General features: G+C 45.1%; 1 protein-coding gene and 1 long non-coding RNA gene across 4 annotated transcripts; one reads left to right on the top strand and one right to left on the bottom strand.

Moving 5' to 3' along the window:
• Positions 1–221: 221 nt before the first annotated feature.
• LOC146259201 (uncharacterized) lies at positions 222–2,820 on the bottom strand. Of its 2 annotated transcripts, none has more exons than XR_014729646.1 (4): positions 2,735–2,820; positions 2,382–2,474; positions 1,944–1,979; positions 222–1,564 (listed from the first exon to the last, which is right to left on the bottom strand). It is a non-coding gene; the product is annotated as an uncharacterized LOC146259201 (long non-coding RNA). The 2 variants fall into 2 exon arrangements; XR_014729645.1 differs by having other exon boundaries at positions 1,948–1,979.
• igf2b (insulin-like growth factor 2b) lies at positions 2,327–9,732 on the top strand. 2 transcript variants are annotated; one of them, XM_084671233.1, is made up of 4 exons: positions 2,327–2,505; positions 3,357–3,507; positions 5,890–6,068; positions 7,360–9,732. In XM_084671233.1, exons 1-4 carry the CDS (start codon positions 2,434–2,436, stop codon positions 7,612–7,614), a joined length of 657 nt encoding a protein of 218 aa, XP_084527359.1. In that variant the 5' UTR covers positions 2,327–2,433; the 3' UTR covers positions 7,615–9,732. The 2 variants fall into 2 exon arrangements, with proteins under 2 accessions (XP_084527359.1, XP_084527360.1); XM_084671234.1 differs by lacking the exon at positions 2,327–2,505 and adding an exon at positions 2,938–3,100.
• The last annotated feature ends 12,446 nt before the right edge of the window (positions 9,733–22,178 follow it).

Raw genomic sequence — 22,178 nt, 5'->3', positions numbered from 1 at the left:
CTACCCCCTCCCTCTTCTTACCCCCTCCCTCTTCCTACCCCCTTCCTCTTCCTACCCCCTCCCTCTTCCTACCCCCTCCCTCTGCACGTCATCCTCCTGTGCTTGAACGTGTCCACCGCGCTGGTACCATGACCTGTTGCTTTTAATAGCTGACTGTGTGTAGCAAGCTTGAGGAATATCATGCTGACGTTGTTTCCAAAGATAAGTTAAGAAGACAATGCCTCATTAAATGTGATTTTATGGAGCTGGTGATATACAGAAGATATGCTGTTTAGATGCATATATTTGTCATTAATGCTTTAATCCATTGAGCTGGATTAATTAAAAGTAAGTGCATGACGAATCTGGCCAATGAAATTTAGAAGAAAAGGAAATTGTGTCATGATGTTAAAAATAAATTAATAAACATATATCTTGTAATATCTTGTTTCATCACACAATGGAGAACATGCTGTTAATCTTGAAATACAAATGTACGTGTTATGGTCTTACGTCTTTTCCTTTCCAGTTTTAATTGTTACATTTCAACTAGCTTTTAACAATGTAAAAGCAGAATTAAAATACTTCTGTACACCTGTTTGTCGTCAGACGATCTCACTGCTTCTGTAAAAAATATACATATAAAAAATAAATATTGAAACATTACCACTGCCTGTTCCTGATTCTATTTCCAACCATTGTAGGCTAATTATGTCCGTTTGACGACGATAATTTTAAGACAGGCGAAAGTGTTTTCAAAACAAATGCTATGTTATGGGTTCACCACTAGAGAGCGCCGTCCTATCAATATTTGACCCTTACTGAACCTTGAATAGCAGAATTGAATATTGACAACTGATTTCACTTAAAAAATACCAAATCCAATGTGCTCATATAGACAGGAGCTAGCCTGCATTGTAAATAGAAGGCTAACCAATGACTCGGTCAAGTCTCAAATAGTCTCTTTCCTGTGTCAAATTACATTTTGTTATAGCAAGAAAACATGTACAAAATGCTGCGTCCGCAACAGCTGCCGTTAATATAATTTTGTCAACAACAAAAAAACACAACAAAAAACCCGACATAAACGTCGAAATGAATTATTTGTACGGAAATTGGATGAAAAAACATCGGCAGTTTCAAGCTCTCGTCATGCGCGTGCACTCCAAACAAATAGTGGTGCTGGTTGTTGGCAGGTCAGAAACAGCACACGTGACACAACAAGTTCTGACGTGGCATGAATCAGTTGAAACAGGTGTTTTCTGCCAACCCCCCGAACGGATCGCAGCCTTGTCGGTTCTCTGAGGCCCTCAGGGGTGGACGAAGAGGCACATTGTTTTCGGGCAGTCTCAAGTCCAGACAAACAAATAGTTCTCACCGCGACCACAAGATGTCAGTCTATACACATGTCTAATGTCAGCCATCCCAGAGGGCAGCGTACTCCGCCTGGGAATTGTCTCATACCAGATCAAAGAATGCCAGGAAGAGAGTTGCCTTCAATAGGTTTCCTTCAAGTTGATTTGGCTAGATACTCCTAAGCCTTCAAGCATAAAGGTGTCAGATATCCATAGACACTCCAAAACACCTAGCAAAGAGATAGATAGATGAGAGAGAGAGAGAGAGAGAGAGAGAGAGAGAGAGAGAGAGAGTGAGAGAGAGAGAGAAAGAGAGAGAGAGAGAGAGATAGGGAGAGGGAGTGTAAGAGAGAGAGAGAGAGAGAAAGAGAGAGAGAGAGAGAGATAGGGAGAGGGAGTGTAAGAGAGAGAGAGAGAGATAACAAAAAATGGCATTTGACTCATATTCTCTTCCATTTGTACTGAAATTCTCTCTTCAGATTTGGAAAGACTCACAAAAAGTGTCTGTCTGAATGCTAATGCAGGGTTATTACAATTATAGTACAGGTAATTCCTAAAGTTGTATTTATTTCTGTACAGAACACGAAAAGGACATGCTGATAGCATTACCTACTTCACGTGCAGTATTCTGTGATGTGTCATAGACTACAAAAAAAATCACATATACAGTATGAATGAAAGGTTACATGAATGAAAACAATATCGGAATTAAAAGTTTCTGGCTAAGTCGTTGATTACGAAAGTCTGTCACTAATGACTATGAAACTGGAAGGCTTTCTCTCTCTATCTCTCTCACTTTCTATCTCACTTTCTCTCTCTATCTCTCTCTCTCTCGTTGTCTCTTTCTCTCTCATTTTCGCTCTCATACACTTTTCCATACTAGGTCCACTTATCATCCTCGCAGTTCAGACATGCGCGAGGAGGGGGGATGTGAGGGGGGAGGTAAGGGGCGGGTTTGGTATATAATACATCTCCCTGAGAACTTTTGCCTGTCGCCTGGTCTCACACAACGTCTCTATAGCTTCATCAACCGGGACATTAACTCACCTGCAATCTCTCGAACCAAATAACGCCCAGCGTTTCACGACCGCCAACGGACATGGAGCATCAGCAGAGACACGAGCACTCGGTCTGCCACACCTGCCAGAGAACGGGAAATAGAAGAATGAAGGTATGCCTTCGGAGACTAAAAGCATATGATCTTGCTTATTGTGTATGAAAGACGATACGATAGGCTACATGGGGAGAGTCATGTCAAAACAAGTAGGACAATGGCCGGCTTGCATTGCGCTCTTGTAAAATATTTTGTATTTTTCTTGACAAATTAGTGAATTAAAACGCCGCACAAATGTTTTTACGCAGTCTCAATTTTAGTTAAGGAACATAAGGGCATGTCTCACGTGAGTAGCCGCTATCTGTAGGTTGGGTTATTTAAGAATTATTTTGTATTCTTTCTGGTCTTGTTGGTGCGCCCCTCTGTTGAACTCCGAACGAATGACAAAAATTGTGAGCAGCTGTAGGGGGCGATAAGTCTGTGGATCACAGTGCTCATTGTAGAGTGAGCCTGAGCGAGGCGGAATATATGCTGAGTGTGGATGTTGAGATACTTGACTATTATTGAGTAGACAGTCTTGCAACCTGTTGAGCGTTGTGTAAGAATACGATAGAGAGAATAGGTTTACAGCGTCGTTTTCGTCCAGATTATTATTCCGAGTGCAATGGCATGATAACCGATGACTGTTGAAGATAACTCAAGTGCAAATTTGGTGAGCCTTAAGATACTTCTAAGCAGTATACAAATATCCGGAAGCGCGAGACTGTTGACGATTAAAGATCTTCATGGTGTTAATTCGCCTATTTATCCCATTTAAGTCATGTGTGTCAATTGTAGACAGACGTTTGAGCTGTAATTATGGAATCTTGATTCAGTGGTAACCTTACAAGCAGTGCCGACATGCCGACTGAAACGTATTTCCTTGTGCAATGTATTGTTCGCTAAATTGTTGTATTCTTTTTTTCCAGGTCAGAAAGATGTCTTCGTCAAGTCGAGTGCTGGTGTTTGCACTGACAATGACGCTGTACATTGTTGAAATGGCCTCGGCTGAAACGCTGTGTGGCGGAGAGTTAGTGGATGCGCTTCAGTTCGTCTGTGAAGATAGAGGATTCTATTTCAGTATGTGACACTTTTCTATTATTAATAGTAGACAATCTTTCTTCAGGTTGACATGTTTTTCTCTTGTTCGTCTTTGAGTTAGAGTGATAGAAGATGAGTAGGCTAGTCTCTCTCACAAACACGCACGCTCTCTCACACACACACACACACACACACACACACACACACACACACACACACACACACTTGTTAATAGACAGCTGTGCACAATGTGTCTCGAGACGCCAGCCTTGCCGATAGTGCTGAGTGGGCGCATTCTGCGGCCGATACCTCTGATTGCATATGAAAGGGCAGCGCACAGCTAAAGGCACACACGACTGAAAGCGACACAATGGCCTGCTTGTTTACCAGAGAATTCCACGGGGAAAGCAATAGCAGCCCAAGAGACATACCAGTCACCTCACCAAGAATGTTCCCAGGCTAGACGACCACACTTGCGACGATGGGAAAAAAACGGCTTTGATGTGGGACCTAATTATTTGATTGAGATAGGGTCATTATCATGATAATAGTCGTCATAATCACTGCAGGGTGATGTGATAGTGAAGTCGTCGCCTTTTGTGACTTTGTTTAGAAGCAGAAGGGATTTTATTCGCCATGAATGTTTGCACAAACAAGGAATTTACTTTGGCAGGAAGGTGCATACATTAAACATATAGGAATATTGAAACTTAAATATGTGGACTAACTATACAAAAGGAGAAAAGTCTAGCTAATACTAAGGTGATTTAGAATAAAAAAGTAAAAAAATATATAAGAAGCCATAATTACAATCTAACCTAAAAATACAGATAGTGCAAAGAGAAGGATACAATAGTGCAAATTGCGATGTGCAGGGTGTCATTGTGCAGATTGCGATTTAAAAGTCAGTGTGAGTCCTTGGCCTTGTTAAAGTGGCCAACAGCGGATGGGAAGAAACTGTTCTTGTGGCGTGAGGTTTTGGTCCTGATGGACCGCAGCTTTCTGTCGGAGGGGAGTGACTGAAACAGGGAGTGTCCAGGGTGGGAGGGGTCGGCCACAATCTTCCTCGCTTGCCTCAGGGTCCTCGAGGTGTGCAGATCCTCGAGGGAAGGCAGATTGCAGCCGATCACCTTCTCAGCAGTGCGGATGATACGCTGCAGCCTGCTCTTGTCCTTGGCAGTGGCAGCAGCGTACCAGATGGTGATAGAAGAAGTGAGGATGGACTCAGTGATGGCTGTGTAGAAGTGCACCATCATTGTCTTTGGCAGGTTGAATTTCTTCAACTGCCATAGGAAGTACATCCTCTGTTTCATTGACTACTATGTTATACTTACTATTACATAGAACCCAGATAAGTAGAGTTTGTTTAAGCCTTTAGCATGACAAACTTAACGCAATTCCCCATCTTGGGAATTTAGGTTGACCATGTCCTTTCACCCCTCAGCTCCCCTGCTGTTCTCGTTTACGTCTCTCCAACAACCCACAGCAAAACAACAACAAGTTGTGGACAACTTATTCTTAATATGTCATGTCCCACCCATACACTGACAAACAGTTGAATCCTTTGTGTGCTGCTTGCCATGCAATCTTCGCTCTACTCTCAGAGATCATTACCCAATTTGGGCCAACATAGATGTGGCCCCCCTTCTCTCTTCTTCCTCCCCCTGTTTCATCCTCTTTCTCTCCATCATGTTGCTCTTCCTGCAATCAATCTGGTCAGCTCTCTCAGGAGATTTCTCTGACATTGTTGGGAGAAACAAACTTCAAACAAGGCCTAATGCTCCCCCGTTAACATCTTTACCATCTACTTCTTCACTTTCATATTCTACCTCTTTCTCTTTTTTTCTCACCCTTTTTAAGCATTCTTTATCATGGTCTTTGACCCTCGCTCACCCTGCATCTTTTCTCTGTTATGTCTATCTCTGCCCCCTCTCTGGTCCACCTCTTTATCTGTGCTGAGTTGGCAAGAGACAAGGTCAAAGGATAGGGTCAGTTTAGTTTATTTTCACTCCTGAAGAGTCAGTGCCTCACTCCTCTGTTCCAGAGCAGCTCAGGATAGACACACTCTCAGAACATTCCTACCCACAAACAAACATAAACAACAACATCTGCGCGAAAAGGTTACAAATCTGGTTTCTTTGTTTTGGTGAAACTGAGTGAAAACAACACAGTCAGACAATCACTGTAGGTCTTGTTTTACTTTTATCCTAACAACCTGTTCCCCTCCCTCCCTCCCTCCCTCCCTCCCTCCCTCCCTCCCTCCCTCCCTCCCTCCCTCCCTCCCTCCCTCCCTCCCTCCCTCCCTCCCTCCCTCCCTCCCTCCCTCCCTCCCTCCCTCCCTCCCTCCCTCCCTCCCTCCCTCCCTCCCTCCCTCCCTCCCTCCCTCCCTCCCTCCCTCCCTCCCTCCCTCCCTCCCTGCAGGTAGACCTGGTAGATCCAGCAATAGGCGCTCTCAGAACCGAGGGATTGTGGAGGAGTGCTGCTTCCGCAGTTGTGACCTCAACCTCCTTGAGCAGTACTGTGCCAAACCCGCCAAGTCAGAGAGAGACGTTTCAGCCTCCTCCCTGCAGGTCATACCCGTGATGCCCGTTCTCAAACAGGTACGTTCTCTCCCTGTGTGGGAAAACTGGGCTGGTCTAGCTGACTCGACACATCTGAGCCACACAACACAACACAACACAACACAACACACACCTACTTACCTACCTACCTCCCCTATGCCCCTGACCGTGGGAGGGCACTTGCCTGGTGAAGGGCAGGCTTATCTTGCTGGTAGTTTGTAGGTAAGCATGTATCTCAACCACAGACTGCTGAACACAGTGGAAAACCTCCTGACAGTGAAGAGTACGTGAGGTAGTGCAGAGTAGGGTCAAGGGCACAAACCTGTTAGACTACGTGTGTGTTTCTGATGGAGTATGTGTGTGTGTGTGTTTTTGCTTGTGATGCCTAAATTGCAAACATTTTTGCCAGTTTTTTCTGAGTGTGTGCATGATTAGTCACGGAACACTAGATACCCGGTTTTTGGTAAACACTTTGGATCTTGAGTCTATTATTTCCCTGGGACCCCCTAATCTAGACACGTACTGCATCCTCTGTTGCACTTTCACCTGTGGGAGAGTGTAGAGTTGTCTTGAACAAATCAGTGTGCTTTCACATTTTAAAAGAGGAGGCCGTGTAAGGAGTCAGGGCAAAGCCTCTTTTGGGATGGGTTCCCAATTTGTCCAGGCAAGCTGTGGTGTTGTTGTGAACAGGGCTGGCCTTCTCTGTAGATCAGCTGTTTCCAGGCATATTGTGAAGAAGAAAAACACTCTGACATTGACAGGACCATAACAAGGCATTCACAAGAAAGCTCTGCTCAAGCATAAATTCACACCCTTAGTCTTAACACACACACAGAGCCCTTTCACCTCTAGAAACTCTGTTTGTTGGCCAAGTGTCGTGTTCTTATGGTCACATGTTACAAAATTTAGCATGCATAGTGGATGTGTAATACTTTTGAACCGTATTTTGTATGGAATGTGGTTGAGTTAGAATTGGGGAGGTCCATTGAACAATGCCAGGCCTTCCTTACTATACAAGGGTGTGACAGGATAGTGAACTCACTGGCCTCCTTGTTGACAGACTTTTACCTGACGAGGGAACCAGGGCTTGTCCGGACAGAAGCCCTCTAAATCCTTGCTCATGTCCTGAATGCTAATCATCCCTTTAGAAGTCAATGCGCATATTCATCACCTGTTCTCTGGGGTTGGGATTAAGAACTCTAAAGTGAAAAAGAAAACCTACCAGACTGTGCGTCTGACAATGGCCTTCCACTTATTCTTATTTATTTATTTGTCTTGAAAGCCAATTTATTGACACTTGTGCCCTCCCCCCCCCCCCCCCACCCCCCAGGAGGTACCCAGGAAACAGCACGTGTCCTCCAACAACAAGTACATCCACTTAGATGCGTGGCAGCGGAAGGCGGCCCAGCGCCTTCGGAGGGGCGTGCCCGCCATACTGCGGACCAGGAAGTTCCGGAGGCAGGCGGAGAAAATGAAGATGATGGCCCGGGAGCAGCCTGAGGCTTCCCACCGGCCCCTGATCAGCCTGCCCAGCAAACTGCCCCCCGCCCTGCGCCCCATGGACAACAACATCAGCAACAAATGAGACCCAAAACCCATACACACGCCTCCCACCGCTCACCCCCCCCCCCCCCTCACCCTCTTCGCGTGGCCCTTTGCACAGATAAGAGTTTGGAGGGAGGAGGAAAAACAGACTAGGGGATTATAGCTTTGTCTCTGATGTCATTTCTGTGGCAGTCTTCTTTGACCTTCCCTGCCCCATCAGAAGCCCACCACCCATCCCGTCTACCACTTCCTGACCTCCTGACCCCCTGCCTCCTTCCACCCCCACCCTTTTAGGCCCTGACAGACACTCAAAACATGCCTTCACTTTCTTCCTGTCTCAACTCTGTGTCTCTCTCTGTCTCTTTCATTCCCTGACACAAAAGGCATAAACACAAATGATGAATAAAAACAATTAGGCTGAATGCGATTCAGGTGGATCCTTGAGGAAAAGAGAAAAAAACATAATGGAAGAAAAGAAGATGAAAGAGTTCTGTAGCTGACAAGTGTGAAGAGGACATCCAATGGAGTGTGTTTTTCTACTGCAGACAAGAAAGTGAAGTGAAGAAAAAGTGAAGAACAGTTTGCATAAAAGAATCCATGCCACAACACTTTCCTGAAGCAGAAAAAAAGAAAAATCTCTATTAGTATTTTGTTCTTATTAGTTTGCACCTCTAACTATAAAGGGACTTCCACACTGTAAGGAATTACTTTGTAAAATTAGATTCCTGTTCCAGCACCTTTTAATCACAAACAAAAAGCAGAAAAGTGTCTGCAAAATTGCACATCGCCACGGATTACGTCAAAGTAAAGAAAAAAAGGCACTATTTTTTTATGAACAATGAACGTGTAGCTTAAAAAAATGTCATGGTGCTAGCTTTGGGAATGGACTCAAAGAGAAGAGGTTCAGAAGCACGTTATTATTTTTATTTTTTAATTAATATTGCAACTTTCCGTTTTATGGAAAGTTGGACTTTTGAGAAGGAGGATAAATGATAATGGGGACTTCCTGGACAGTGTTTTAAGGGGGAAGTATGAGTCAGTTTGGCTGGCAGCTGGTGTTGGCCTACAGACATGGGAAGGGGCTCCCTGCAGCTCAGGCCTGTCTCCGCCCCCCGCGCTGGCTCCGCCCCCCGCGCTGGCTCCGCCCCCCGTGCTGGCTCCCCCCCCCGTGCTGGCAGGAGACAGGGAGAAGTGCGGGGACACTTAATGGGATACTGTGGACTGCCTGGATTGGGACAGTAATACACTTCCTGTTCCGGGACAGTGCTTCCTGTTTGCCGTGGCGTTATATGACCCTGGCCACCTGCTCTGACAGGAAATAACCTGTCCAATGGACACAGAGCGAGTGGGATGACGATGATTATATTTAGGTTTTTGTCTTATTTTGGTCTTTCTTTTCTTATCTATGTTTTTAAAAAGAAAAAAAGGAATACCCTGTCCGTGTCTGGTACCATGACAACCCTGTTTTTGCAAGATAGGCATTTCCATGGTCATTGTTATGTTATTTTACAGTTTTAATGAAAGGCACAAATTTCAATTCAAAGGGAAAAAACAGCAATAATGGAAACTAACATTTTATGTTATTGTATATCAGTAGTATTCACATGCTTTTTGCCTGAAAACAAATACTTGAATATATATATAAATATATATATATAAATATATAGATATATAATTAGTGTCCAGGGGCGCCTTGTTGTGTTCCTGTAGTCTGAGCTGTATCTTGCATAATGAGCCGCCAAGCTTTTTTGTTTGTTTGTTGAAATACAAATAAGGGCACTGTATAAAGGCATTATTTATTTTGTTATAAAAATATATATGAAAATTGGTCCAAATAATATACGTAGCACTGATGCTCAACTGACGGATTCATTTTGTATGATTTCTTTTTTTTCCCATTTGACTTGTAATGCTTTTGTAGATGCTTTGTACCAAAAATATTTCCTCTTTTCCCTTTTTCCTGCTGCCACAGAAATACTTCAAAATAAACATGTAACAGCAGCATAGCTTGGACTGCTTAGGCTTGTTATGTCACAGAAATAGGCATGTTCTCTGTACCTGCTGCTCTGCTAGGACGCTCAAGACGTCAGGAAAGGAACAAGCCCATAACCATCTGCCATGGTCCTTTACATTAAAGTAACTGTCCCAATGTCCTGTATTTGATGTCCTCTACCCTTTATGGTTCAGAGCCACTCTTATTAATTGGGGGATTTGGACAGCTGTGTGTTCAGGTTGTCTCTGCACTGTGGCGTACATGTGGCGTGTCCGTGTCCCTGGCAGGGGGGTCGTAGTGGGAGGGGAACCCCCATTCCAAGCTGGTTAAATATCCAGCCCCCCCGACCAGACCAGTCAGCCGTATCACTGATGACATCACCGATCCCAGAGGTTGTAGAGAGGTCACCGGCCCTGACTCCTCCGCCATCCTCTCACTCTGTCTCTCCCTCTTTTAAAGACATCTTATGTAGCAAACAATCCCACCCTGATGTTCATGCGTTACGTGTTTGATGAAGGGCTACCATACTGACCTATTTGAAGCAGTTAGAATACTCAGGAAACTCGATGGTTCTGAGGGGAACTGGGGATGCTCATGGAGCGTGTCAGGATGGAGAGAGAGAGAGAGAGAGAGAGAGAGAGGGCCCATGCCTATTACTCACACTGGTCATGGGGTTCTCTGGCAGGCAAACCACTCGGCCCAACAGGATAAACACAGACCCCCCCTCCCCCCCCATAGAGACACACACACACACATGAGAATATCAGTCCCCATTGGGTGTTGAAGGATCAGGCTAATTCTCAATCTTCTTTGTGTAACTGTTATGGCCCTGCCAGATTACCACATCTACCAACCCCCATATATCTAAGGTTTTTGTCTTGTCTTCTATTCCACTTCAGTTGTATAACAAATCAGTGCAATTATTATTATTATTATTATTAATAGTATTATGAATAGATTCTCGAATATGGTTAACTTTTTGTTTCCCAGACAGTGACATTACACGTTTTATTCTGTTTTGATTTGTTCTTCCTGCTAGGACTGCATTCATTCAATATAGTAATGTTCAAACCGGCTTCTCTAGTGTTCTATTGAATGGTGTGGAAGACAACCACTTCTTTCTGTCGATATGAAGGGATATCATACCGATATGAAGTGATATCATACCGATATGAAGGGATATCATACCGATATGAAGGGATATCATACCGATATGAAGTGATATCATACCGATATGAAGTGATATCATACCGATATGAAGTGATATCATACCGAGCTTCGGCTACATTCTCTGTGTCCGTAGCGCACTCATCTTGTGTGTATTTTATTGATTTAACCTCTGCACGCTAGAACGTCCGAAATGCACAATTTATGTACTTTCATTTTTAATATCAATAAAAGAAAAAAACATTTTATCAAAACATCTAGAGTCGTCAAGTCTTATTTTTGTAATTTTCTTTGTCTTATTCATTACAAGAGCTTGACATGTTTTCAGGCTGCATGTCCCACCGTTTGTGTGTGCGACCCAGTGAATGTGAGGATGAATAAAAGAACATGTGGAGCTGGGAGGCTCCTTTTTAAAAATCTTTTCGAACATTTAAACCTGCAGTGTAGTAAATGATTTATCATGTCTCCAGGCCATACTAAAAATCTTTTCAGCTCAGCTTTTAGCACCATCCCTCACTCTCGCTCTCTCCTGGGCTCCTCTTTGACAGGAGAAAGTGTGCCAGTGTGCAAAGCAGCAGTAAGATTGTGGTAGGCAGGCAAGCTACAACGTCTGCTACAACGCCGCAGTGCACACTACAGCGCACCAACACCTCAAACAACCACTCTGCTGAGAGATCCCCCAAACTAGGTTTCTGAAGTTTAACATCCAGCACACCTCAGGTCCTTTGCGTGCCTGCTCTTTACATGGAACAACCTTTTATTGTTTACACACGCCCACACACACGCACAGACACCGTTACCAGGAAGAATAACAGTTTATCTCCCACAAAAGTCCACACAAAATACTTTAATTTAGAATAGGGCACGATTATGAAACCTCAAGCTTCACTGAACTTGCACAGCGTAGTTTTCTGTTGCTATCAAAGACTTGAGCTTGAAAAGTAGAGTGGAATCTAATTTTCTTTGGCATTTGGAGTTTTCAGCCTGAGCTGGCCTCCTCTGAAGTGATAAGATCCACATGTGTAGCTGCAGGAGGTGGGTAACCCTCGTACAGAGCAGAGAGACCTCCACCTCACCCTGTCCTGTTTTTAGTATATTTGGTCATAAACAGCTCAATTAGCCTCGCCTGTCTCATGAAAGCTTATTGCTCCAGTCCCCTCATGAAGGAGCATAACCTGTTCATTCAAAATTGCCAGGTTAATAAACACACACACAAACACACAATGTGCTTAAATAACTGGTTATCAAATCTGTTTTTCATGAAGGGTAGACAACCCACTCAAAATGTTTCCCAATAGGTGCCAGAGTCATCCTCTCAAGCTTTCAAAGAGCACGACCTCCAAACATGGATGCCTTCATGACTTTGGTTTTTTGTTTTCCTTATGTATCTGTCTCAGTTGTCATGGGGAAGGATCTGGTAAGCATCTGGTAAACAGAAACATGGGAAAATCAAACACTGACTTGTTCATGCAGGCCGCCGACAGGACGGCCTTTGTGTGTGTGTTTGTGAGTGTGTGTGTTTGTGAGTGTGTGTGTCTGTGAGTGTGTGTGTGTTTGAGGAAATCCCTTCCGCCATCTAGTTGTTTAGACAAAGTGTCAATAAGCAGGACAGGACATGTCTCCTCCAATCAGATGCCACCTGGACCTCAAGTCTTACTGTGACCGTGATGGACACAGACTGGCAACCGGTGAGTTAGCATAGCTTTACCTAACAAGGGCCAAACCCAACCTTGTGACTCAATGCAATTTTGCTCTTCTCATTAGGAGACATTGAGATAGTCTGAATACTACTACAACTAATACGACTAATATACTAATAACTGGGACCAGAAGTTTTCACTACTCACAAAATGTCCTGTACAAACTCTTGTTCCACATTAGAAAGGTTAGATATGATCACATAACAGAGGTTGGAACAACTGCTGACAGGGTTGAAATACGAACTACAATCCTAATCCACCCCTTCACCAAAATCGAAATCTGTGAACGTTTCCAAATGGAAACTCAACAGAAGGAGATGTGCAACCTTGATAACCGGGTAAAACCACCACTCTCATCAACCCCCAGCACTGATCTGTGCTCGAACCACCACTATCACCAGCCCCGAGCACTGATCTGTGCCCGAACCACCACTATCACCAGCCCCGAGCACTGATCTGTGCTCGAACCACCACTATCACCAGCCCCGAGCACTGATCTGTGCTCGAACCACCACTATCACCAGCCCCGAGCACTGATCTGTGCTCGAACCACCACTATCACCAGCCCCGAGCACTGATCTGTGCTCGAACCACCACTATCACCAGCCCCGAGCACTGATCTGTGCTTGGGAGACGAGAGGAGATGTGGGTGGCATAGCTCTCCCAGGCCTTGACATTGGAAACTGCCAAAGAGCACACTGGAGTTAGTTGTGGTTGGCCGGATGCACGGGATGCATTGAAGACCAGGCCAGCAAACAGAGGGCTTGCCAGACCCAGACCAGAGCAGAACCTGGATACAGAAGGCAGACCCAGACCAGAGCAGAACCTGGATACAGAAGGCAGACCCAGACCAGAGCAGAACCTGGATACAGAAGGCAGACCCAGACCAGAGCAGAACCTGGATACAGAGACCAAAGACGGCCCTCAGTCCTCCCCCATTCTCTCAGTGTATCTTTCTATCTCCCCTCTGTTTCGTTCCCTCTCTCTCTCTCTCTCTCTCTCTCTCTCTCTCTCTCTCTCTCTCTCTCTCTCTCTCTCTCTCTCTCTCTCTCTCTCTCTCTGTCTCTCTCCCTCTCTCTTGGTAGGAAGCGTGCTCACACATTCCTTTGCCCCTGCTCTGCCTCTCTAATTACTTTAGAATCAAAAGATAGAGTGATGGAGTTGGTCAGGGAGAGGGAGAGTTGGTCAGGGAGTGGGAGAGTTGGTCAGGGAGAGGGAGAACGAAAAGGGGTCACACAGTCACGTCAGTAACCAGGACACAGTGTTCTCACCTCATTAGAAAAGCTGGCTTTCCTCTGGACGTTCAGCTCACTCTCCACCTTCCGTATGGAACAATTAAATAAAACTATTGAATTCATTTGAAATATTCTTGATTTCATAATTAAATCTATTTCACTCCCTCCCGCCTCCCCTTCCGCCCCCCCCTCAGCAGGCTCAGGCTGTTAGTGCAAGACCAAGACCCAGGCATAAAGGCCAGATTGTTTTTCTTCAGCACCCCACAAAACGATCTAATTGTCAAATCCTAATCAACCAGGGGTCTGTGAGGAGGGCTTCCTAATTATGTAACCATAGTTTCTGACATGTAAACAATGGATTGGGGCTTCTTTTTTTTCGGTGGGATGTAAAACTGTGTGTGGAGCATTGGGGGTGATGATGGTGGGGGGGGGTAGATTGGTGGTGATGGTGGGGGGGGGGGGGGTAGATTGGTGGTGATCGTGGGGGGGGGCGGAGAAGGAGAACTCTGAAGGAACCTGACTTTGACCTTGGTTGAGGAAAACTCACTGACGAAATGTGTTTGATGATCTATGCCAGCATGAAACCACGAGAGAAGGACGGAGTATTGAGTCATTTACTCACATTTCACTCTGTGTGTTGATTATCTGATATACAGGAATATTACACATTTACACCACATTTACAGGGGTATTTTCAGGGCAAATTCTAATTTCTATCTGCAACAGGAAGACTGAAGTTCACAGGGGAGGCAGTAAACGTTTCAAAGCACAACACTGCACTTCATTAAACAAGCAGGACAGCATCTTGCAACGTTTAACATCTCTTGGCTGTTTCACTTAAACACTACCCAGGTGGGTCCTCACAATGTCCATCCATCATTATCGCACTTCGAAGTCACCATACTGGGGTTACCAGCACTACCTGGAACTCCATCCCCCCATTCCCTCTCCACCTAGTACCCACAGCCTCTTTCCCTCACACTCTGGATGTCTCTCTCCCACTCCGTTCTCTCTCTTCTACTCTTTCTCACTCTCTCTCTCCCGTGTCTCCTGTCCAGGGTCTCCTGCGTGCTCCACCAGGAAGCTAACACGAGACCCCAAACCTGATACGTCGTGATTCGACTGTCCAGGGTCTCCTGCGTGCTCCACCAGGAAGCTAACACGAGACCCCAAACCTGATACGTCGTGATTCGACTGTCCAGGGTCTCCTGCGTGCTCCACCAGGAAGCTAACACGAGACCCCAAACCTGATACGTCGTGATTCGACTGTCCAGGGTCTCCTGCGTGCTCCACCAGGAAGCTAACACGAGACCCCAAACCTGATACGTCGTGATTCGACTGTCCAGGGTCTCCTGCGTGCTCCACCAGGAAGCTAACACGAGACCCCAAACCTGATACGTCGTGATTCGACTGTCCAGGGTCTCCTGCGTGCTCCACCAGGAAGCTAACACGAGACCCCAAACCTGATACGTCGTGATTCGACTGTCCAGGGTCTCCTGCGTGCTCCACCAGGAAGCTAACACGAGACCCCAAACCTGATACGTCGTGATTCGACTGTCTGGACTCACCTGAAGGAGAAGCGGTCTCAACACGGAGAAAGAGATCACAAGGGTTTGGTAGAAGATGTTTCAAAAGAATGATTTGTGGAGCATTCGGGGCATGAAAGAGCGGTGAGAGAGCGAGCTAACAAGCACGTAACAGACACTCCTGTCAGCATTTCATCAACGTGTAATTACAGTTCAGGCACAAGGGAGCACACTTTAAATACACACACACAGTTATCTGTTCTAAGTAGCAGTCAGTCTCTGATCCATATGTGTCCCTCTTGCACATAACGCTGTCTTTTCAGAAGCGTATTCAAATATACTGGGTTTTCTAAAAGTGTCAGTCAATTCAGTTTACAACCCAGTATAAGTGTCAATATCAGTCTTTAGCTCAGTGTAAATATGTCCATAGCCTGGTGTGAATATCAGTCTTTAGCTCAGTGTAAATATGTCCATAGCCTGGTGTGAATATCAGTCTTTAGCTCAGTGTAAATATGTCCATAGCCTGGTGTGAATATCAGTCTTTAGCTCAGTGTAAATATGTCCATAGCCTGGTGTGAATATCAGTCTTTAGCTCAGTGTAAATATGTCCATAGCCTGGTGTGAATATCAGTCTTTAGCTCAGTGTAAATATGTCCATAGCCTGGTGTGAATATCAGTCTTTAGCTCAGTGTAAATATGTCCATAGCCTGGTGTGAATATCAGTCTTTAGCTCAGTGTAAATATGTCCATAGCCTGGTGTGAATATCAGTCTTTAGCTCAGTGTAAATATGTCCATAGCCTGGTGTGAATATCAGTCTTTAGCTCAGTGTAAATATGTCCATAGCCTGGTGTGAATATCAGTCTTTAGCTCAGTGTAAATATGTCCATAGCCTGGTGTGAATATCAGTCTTTAGCTCAGTGTAAATATGTCCATAGCCTGGTGTGAATATCAGTCTTTAGCTCAGTGTAAATATGTCCATAGCCTGGTGTGAATATCAGTCTTTAGCTCAGTGTAAATATGTCCATAGCCTGGTGTGAATATCAGTCTTTAGCTCAGTGTAAATATGTCCATAGCCTGGTGTGAATATCAGTCTTTAGCTCAGTGTAAATATGTCCATAGCCTGGTGTGAATATCAGTCTTTAGCTCAGTGTAAATATGTCCATAGCCTGGTGTGAATATCAGTCTTTAGCTCAGTGTAAATATGTCCATAGCCTGGTGTGAATATCAGTCTTTAGCTCAGTGTAAATATGTCCATAGCCTGGTGTGAATATCAGTCTTTAGCTCAGTGTAAATATGTCCATAGCCTGGTGTGAATATCAGTCTTTAGCTCAGTGTAAATATGTCCATAGCCTGGTGTGAATATCAGTCTTTAGCTCAGTGTAAATATGTCCATAGCCTGGTGTGAATATCAGTCTTTAGCTCAGTGTAAATATGTCCATAGCCTGGTGTGAATATCAGTCTTTAGCTCAGTGTAAATATGTCCATAGCCTGGTGTGAATATCAGTCTTTAGCTCAGTGTAAATATGTCCATAGCCTGGTGTGAATATCAGTCTTTAGCTCAGTGTAAATATGTCCATAGCCTGGTGTGAATATCAGTCTTTAGCTCAGTGTAAATATGTCCATAGCCTGGTGTGAATATCAGTCTTTAGCTCAGTGTAAATATGTCCATAGCCTGGTGTGAATATCAGTCTTTAGCTCAGTGTAAATATGTCCATAGCCTGGTGTGAATATCAGTCTTTAGCTCAGTGTAAATATGTCCATAGCCTGGTGTGAATATCAGTCTTTAGCTCAGTGTAAATATGTCCATAGCCTGGTGTGAATATCAGTCTTTAGCTCAGTGTAAATATGTCCATAGCCTGGTGTGAATATCAGTCTTTAGCTCAGTGTAAATATGTCCATAGCCTGGTGTGAATATCAGTCTGAACTCCCACTGGGTCAGCGTCCGTCTGAAGACCAGTGTTCACATCCTCGTGTCATTCGACATGCTTCCTGGCCATTGCAGATGGACGTGTAATCTAGACTAATAAACAAGGACTGTAAATCCCTCTTTGCCAGAAGTTTCCAAACCCAGAGGTGACAGGGTTCTGTCTGTATGTTGCTCTGTCTTTATCTGTCTTGTGATACAGCTATCTGTTTGGAATGCTTCTAATAACATGTGCGGTCATGATCACCATAAACCAACTGGATATCACACATGCTGTGCTATCAAGCTCACATGGAAGGAATGCAGCTGTTCCCTGGTCGCAAAACAACTACTGTTAACTTCTGTAAAATGTAGTTGACTGATGCGAAAATGTGCAAATGTGAATACATGGTTTCAATCCTTTGGATTTGTGTAGTATTTGGGTCATACAAAATTTTATTTTTACACATTTATGTTTTGCGTGCAATATTTGAGTGTGTGACTGTATCACGTTTGACGCATGAATGAAAAACAAGTTAGTTGCCTTCACTTGAATTAATCACACACACACACAAACACACACACACACGCACACACACACAAACACACGCATACACACAAAAACACACACATTTTTGTGGTGAAATTGCTTGAGAAGGACATTGTAACGGTGCCATTTGGCTGGCCTAAGCCATTGTCTGTTGAGACAAGCAGCAAAAGCTGGCAGACGGCATGTAATTGCTGTTTTTTGGGCAGTGTCTTCCTTTAACCCAAACCTTCATTTCATTCTCATGCTTCAGCAAACAGATGGACGTCCAGCCAAGTCTCACCTGGAAGTCCAGGTGGACGTGTGAAATGAAAGTATGTTTGTGTCTGTGTGTATACTTGTAAGTTTGTACAAGTATGTGTGTGCATGTGTTTCTGTGTGCATGTGTGCACTAGGTACTGGTAGACATGCATGGATGTTTGCATGTGTGGGTGTACCTCAAACAGTGGCAGTGGCAGCAGGCGGTAGATGATGGCTGTAAAAACCTTTTAAAGAACACACACACACACACACACAGAAGCTTGCTAATGATGGGTAGCAGCAAAATGTGTGTGTGTATTTATGTATGTTTGTGTGTGTGTTCAAAAAATTGGCATTACAAGAATGGCCCAATCACCAGCCGACTGCAGGCTACCAATAAAAATGTTCCTTTGTTTGTTTTTTCAAGAGAGGCGCCAAGCAATTAATGGTCTGCCTTAAGGACCACAGTTAACTGTGCCACTACAGAAAACATACACACACAAACACAAACACACACACTGACACATACACTGACACACACTGACACACACATACACACACACTGATACACACTGACACACACTGACGCGCAGTGACGCAAGACCGACCATTCAGAAGACCAGCTGATGTTCTACTTGGGTGAGGCTCATATTTGTGTTTGAATTATTGTTGTTGTTGGTATGGGATTGTGAAAAACAGGACTGGAGGGTGGGCCAGTTGAAATCACAAATGGATAATAACATATTTGGGTTGATTACCAGTTACAGACACTTTCAATCTGTAAAAGTGTATGAGCGCGTGCATGTAGAAACCAACACTGAATTCAGAAGGTTCACATTTACATTTAGCAGACGCTCTTATCCAGAGCGACTTACAGTAAGTACAGGGACATTCCCCCGAGGCAAGCAGGGTGAAGTGCTGAACTGTGATTGAAGTGATCGAACTGGCAACCTTCTGATTACTGGCCCGATTCCCTAACCGGTCAGCCACCTGATTTCCCTAGCTTTAAGTCTGAATGACAAAGATGGTTGGAGAGAGTGACAGAGAGAGTGACAGAGAGAGAGAGAGAGAGAGAGAGAGAGAGAGAGAGAGAGAGAGAGAGGGGGGGGGGTAAATGGATACAGTTTGAAGAGTCAACACAAAGAGTCTAACTGAACTTGGTCTGTAAAAAAACTAATTGTCAAGACATCCAGTTCCACAGGACAGTCACACTTACTTTCCCAGTTGCACAGCACCATACTCACTGATGGAGTCAGGCCCAATGTCCCCTGAGCCAGCAGCCACACATGAGGCAGGAAGCACCTCTTCATCTCAATATTCCTGGAGGATCCATGGATGAAAGAAAAGATCTGCTTCGAAGGGCATGACCATGTCATGATGCTCTGGAGAAAGATCAGTGAAACTACAGGCAGGACAGGGTTTGGTTACGCAGACAGACAGACAGACAGACAGCGAGAGAGAGAGATTTGATAAATAAAGCCATGATATTTAACTTTAACCATACTTTATCAATCTTATTACATTTTGTATTAATTATTGTGATGGAATACACATGCATTCCAGACTATGTGGAGTACTGCTGAACTTTGGCAACGATGCATGCAGGTCCCACACACACACACACACACACACACACACACACACACACACACACACACACACACACACTAAAACAGAGAGAGAGAGGCAGGCACGTCCTCACACCAGCACAGCTCCAGGTAAAGTGAGTGGAGCATGTTCAGTACACAGTGTCTCACGGTGTCAGGCTGAAGCTGTTACCGCTCCGGGTGCTGTGACTGATCTAGCACCAGGTCCAACACCTGCCGCCAAACATTCTGGAATCCCTCTGTATGTGAGAGATGAAGTAAGGCGTCAGGTGTGTGTGTGTATGTGTGTGAGAGAGAGAGAGAGAGGGGGGGGGAGAGAGAGAGAGAGAGGGGGGGGAGAGAGAGAGAGAGAGAGAGAGAGAGAGAGAGAGAGAGAGAGAGAGAGAGAGAGAGAGAGAGAGTGTGTCTCATCAGACTCATGTTATTACAACTTAATGTTCAAGTAAAACGTTTTGTTCTACATACGCAGTTTTCAAGTTATTGTGCTCCAAAGTAATATTAACTATAGAACTGCAGAAGTCAGGGGAAACAAGAGATCTGGTGCCAGAGAATTGTGAAAAGCACAAAACAAAAGAAGGAGCAAAACAACTTCTGAAAACAGTTCAGTCTTTATCAACAAAGATGTTCTGTCTTGTGAAAATAATGATGGCTGCCAATCCAAACACAGACGGGATCCTGAGCTGATTCTTGGTCAACGCAGTCATTCTTTTACTGTCCAGCTGCCAGGACATGGATGACAACACCACTGTGCCCCTGCAGTCTGTTACATTCCAAAGTTCTCACCTGCCCCCCCTCCAGGCCTGCTCCTATGTGTCACCAGTGAGACTTTGTTTCCAGAACAACTGTGGAAATACAGGAAGATAAGCAAAGGAAGGAAAAACATATTAATAGAACACGGCAGAGGGTAGTTCTCTGTGTATGTGTATGTGTGTGTGTGTGTTCTGAGTAACAGGTGTAAAGCTTTACCAAAAACATGACACTCATGGACGGTCAGCCCAGAGTCAGGCTTTCCCCTCACTCTGTGTGACCAAAACAGATGAATGTGTGTGTGTGTGTGTGTGTGAGAAAGAGAGTGTGTGAGGTTGTTGTGTTTCACACGTGTATTGAGTGAGTCATTCGGGGGAAAGATTAATGTATGTCTAACATGCTTCCCTCTGTCAGTGTCATTAGACTGAGGAAAGTGTGTCTTCCTGTCACCAACACCCACATGACCAACACACACATTACACCGGTATGAAAGGAGACAGAAAGGTTTTTTGTCCAAACTTTTTTCTCAACAGCTATATAGTATGGTTACTTTTGCAGACGGGTGTCGATGTCAATACATTAACTGGGTGACTACGAAATAAGAATGGACCTTCCATATTTTGTTCTTGTTTAATATATGAAAGCCCCATTTCCATTGTGTCCAGTACATGGTATGTGTTAAACACACATGTTCAGACAGGGTCAACAAGGTAAAACTGTTCTGAGGGTGATTTATCGGTAAATCCTGCCTAGCTATACATATTGCTCTGGCCTGGTAGAATGAGTCAGTCTTTTTTCTGCTGTTAGGGTTGGATAAGTCCACTACAAACACATATCTTACTGTCCATACATCATCCAGATCGCTTCCCATCACTCATGTCTCTGGCCCTTCCATGTAATAGTTTTTCCTGGGGGTTGCTAAGGTTAAGACTGATATATCTTCCATATGGCTCAAAAGCAATCGTTGTTGCAAAACAATATACGAGACATAATTCAGAACAGAGTTGGACCTGAGTAGAGTTTCCCCCCACAGGAACAAATGATCATGAATGAGCTTTGGGCTCTGATACTCAGTGACATGTTTGGCTGGGTCCACTACTTATCCAACACATACATTTCAATATAACTTGCTGTGAGGTACAGGATGTACTTGCTTGCAATGTGATTCTCTGCCAGATCATATAATAAACACCGTTTTTACGACCCTGAGTCCAGGTTGTCCCAACATCATTAAAATGCATGGCCCTCGTTAGCTCTGACGGTTGATGTGTTTTTTTTGTGCAAAGCTGAAGTTGTTTTCCATATGAAGTTCTGCTTTTCCCTGTGCAGCACCCCTGTCCCTGGGTGCCCCCCTGGCTGCCTGCAGCACCCCTGTCCCTGGGTGCCCCCCTGGCTGCCTGCAGCACCCCTGTCCCTGGGTGCCCCCCCTGGCTGCCTGCAGCACCCCTGTCCCTGGGTGCCCCCCTGGCTGCCTGCAGCACCCCTGTCCTTGGGTGCCCCCCCTGGCTGCCTGCAGCACCCCTGTCCCTGGGTGCCCCCCTGGCTGCCTGCAGCACCCCTGTCCTTGGGTGCCCCCCCTGGCTGCCTGCAGCACCCCTGTCCCTGGGTGCCCCCCTGGCTGCCTGCAGCACCCCTGTCCCTGGGTGCCCCCCCTAGCTGCCTGCAGCACCCCTGTCCCTGGGTGCCCCCCCTGGCTGCCTGCAGCACCCCTGTCCCTGGGTGCCCCCCCTAGCTGCCTGCAGCACGCCTGTCCCTGGGTGCCCCCCCCTGGCTGCGTTTGCAATCAGTTTCATTTCTGCTGTCTGCTCCCTCCAAGCCTCTTGATTCAGCTCCATCCGGCCTCCTCCCTCCCACTCCTGCACGTATGCAGGTTTTACAGATCAGAGAGATATGACAGCCTTGTGCTGCCTTTTAAAATTCAGAGCAAAAACAACAAAA

Source organism: Hypomesus nipponensis, chromosome 14, assembly GCF_054491055.1.
Source record: "Hypomesus nipponensis isolate SF chromosome 14, ASM5449105v1, whole genome shotgun sequence".
Lineage (NCBI taxonomy): Eukaryota > Metazoa > Chordata > Actinopteri > Osmeriformes > Osmeridae > Hypomesus > Hypomesus nipponensis.
Note: the sequence above shows the minus strand (reverse complement) of the source record. Positions and strands in the feature narration are given on the sequence as shown.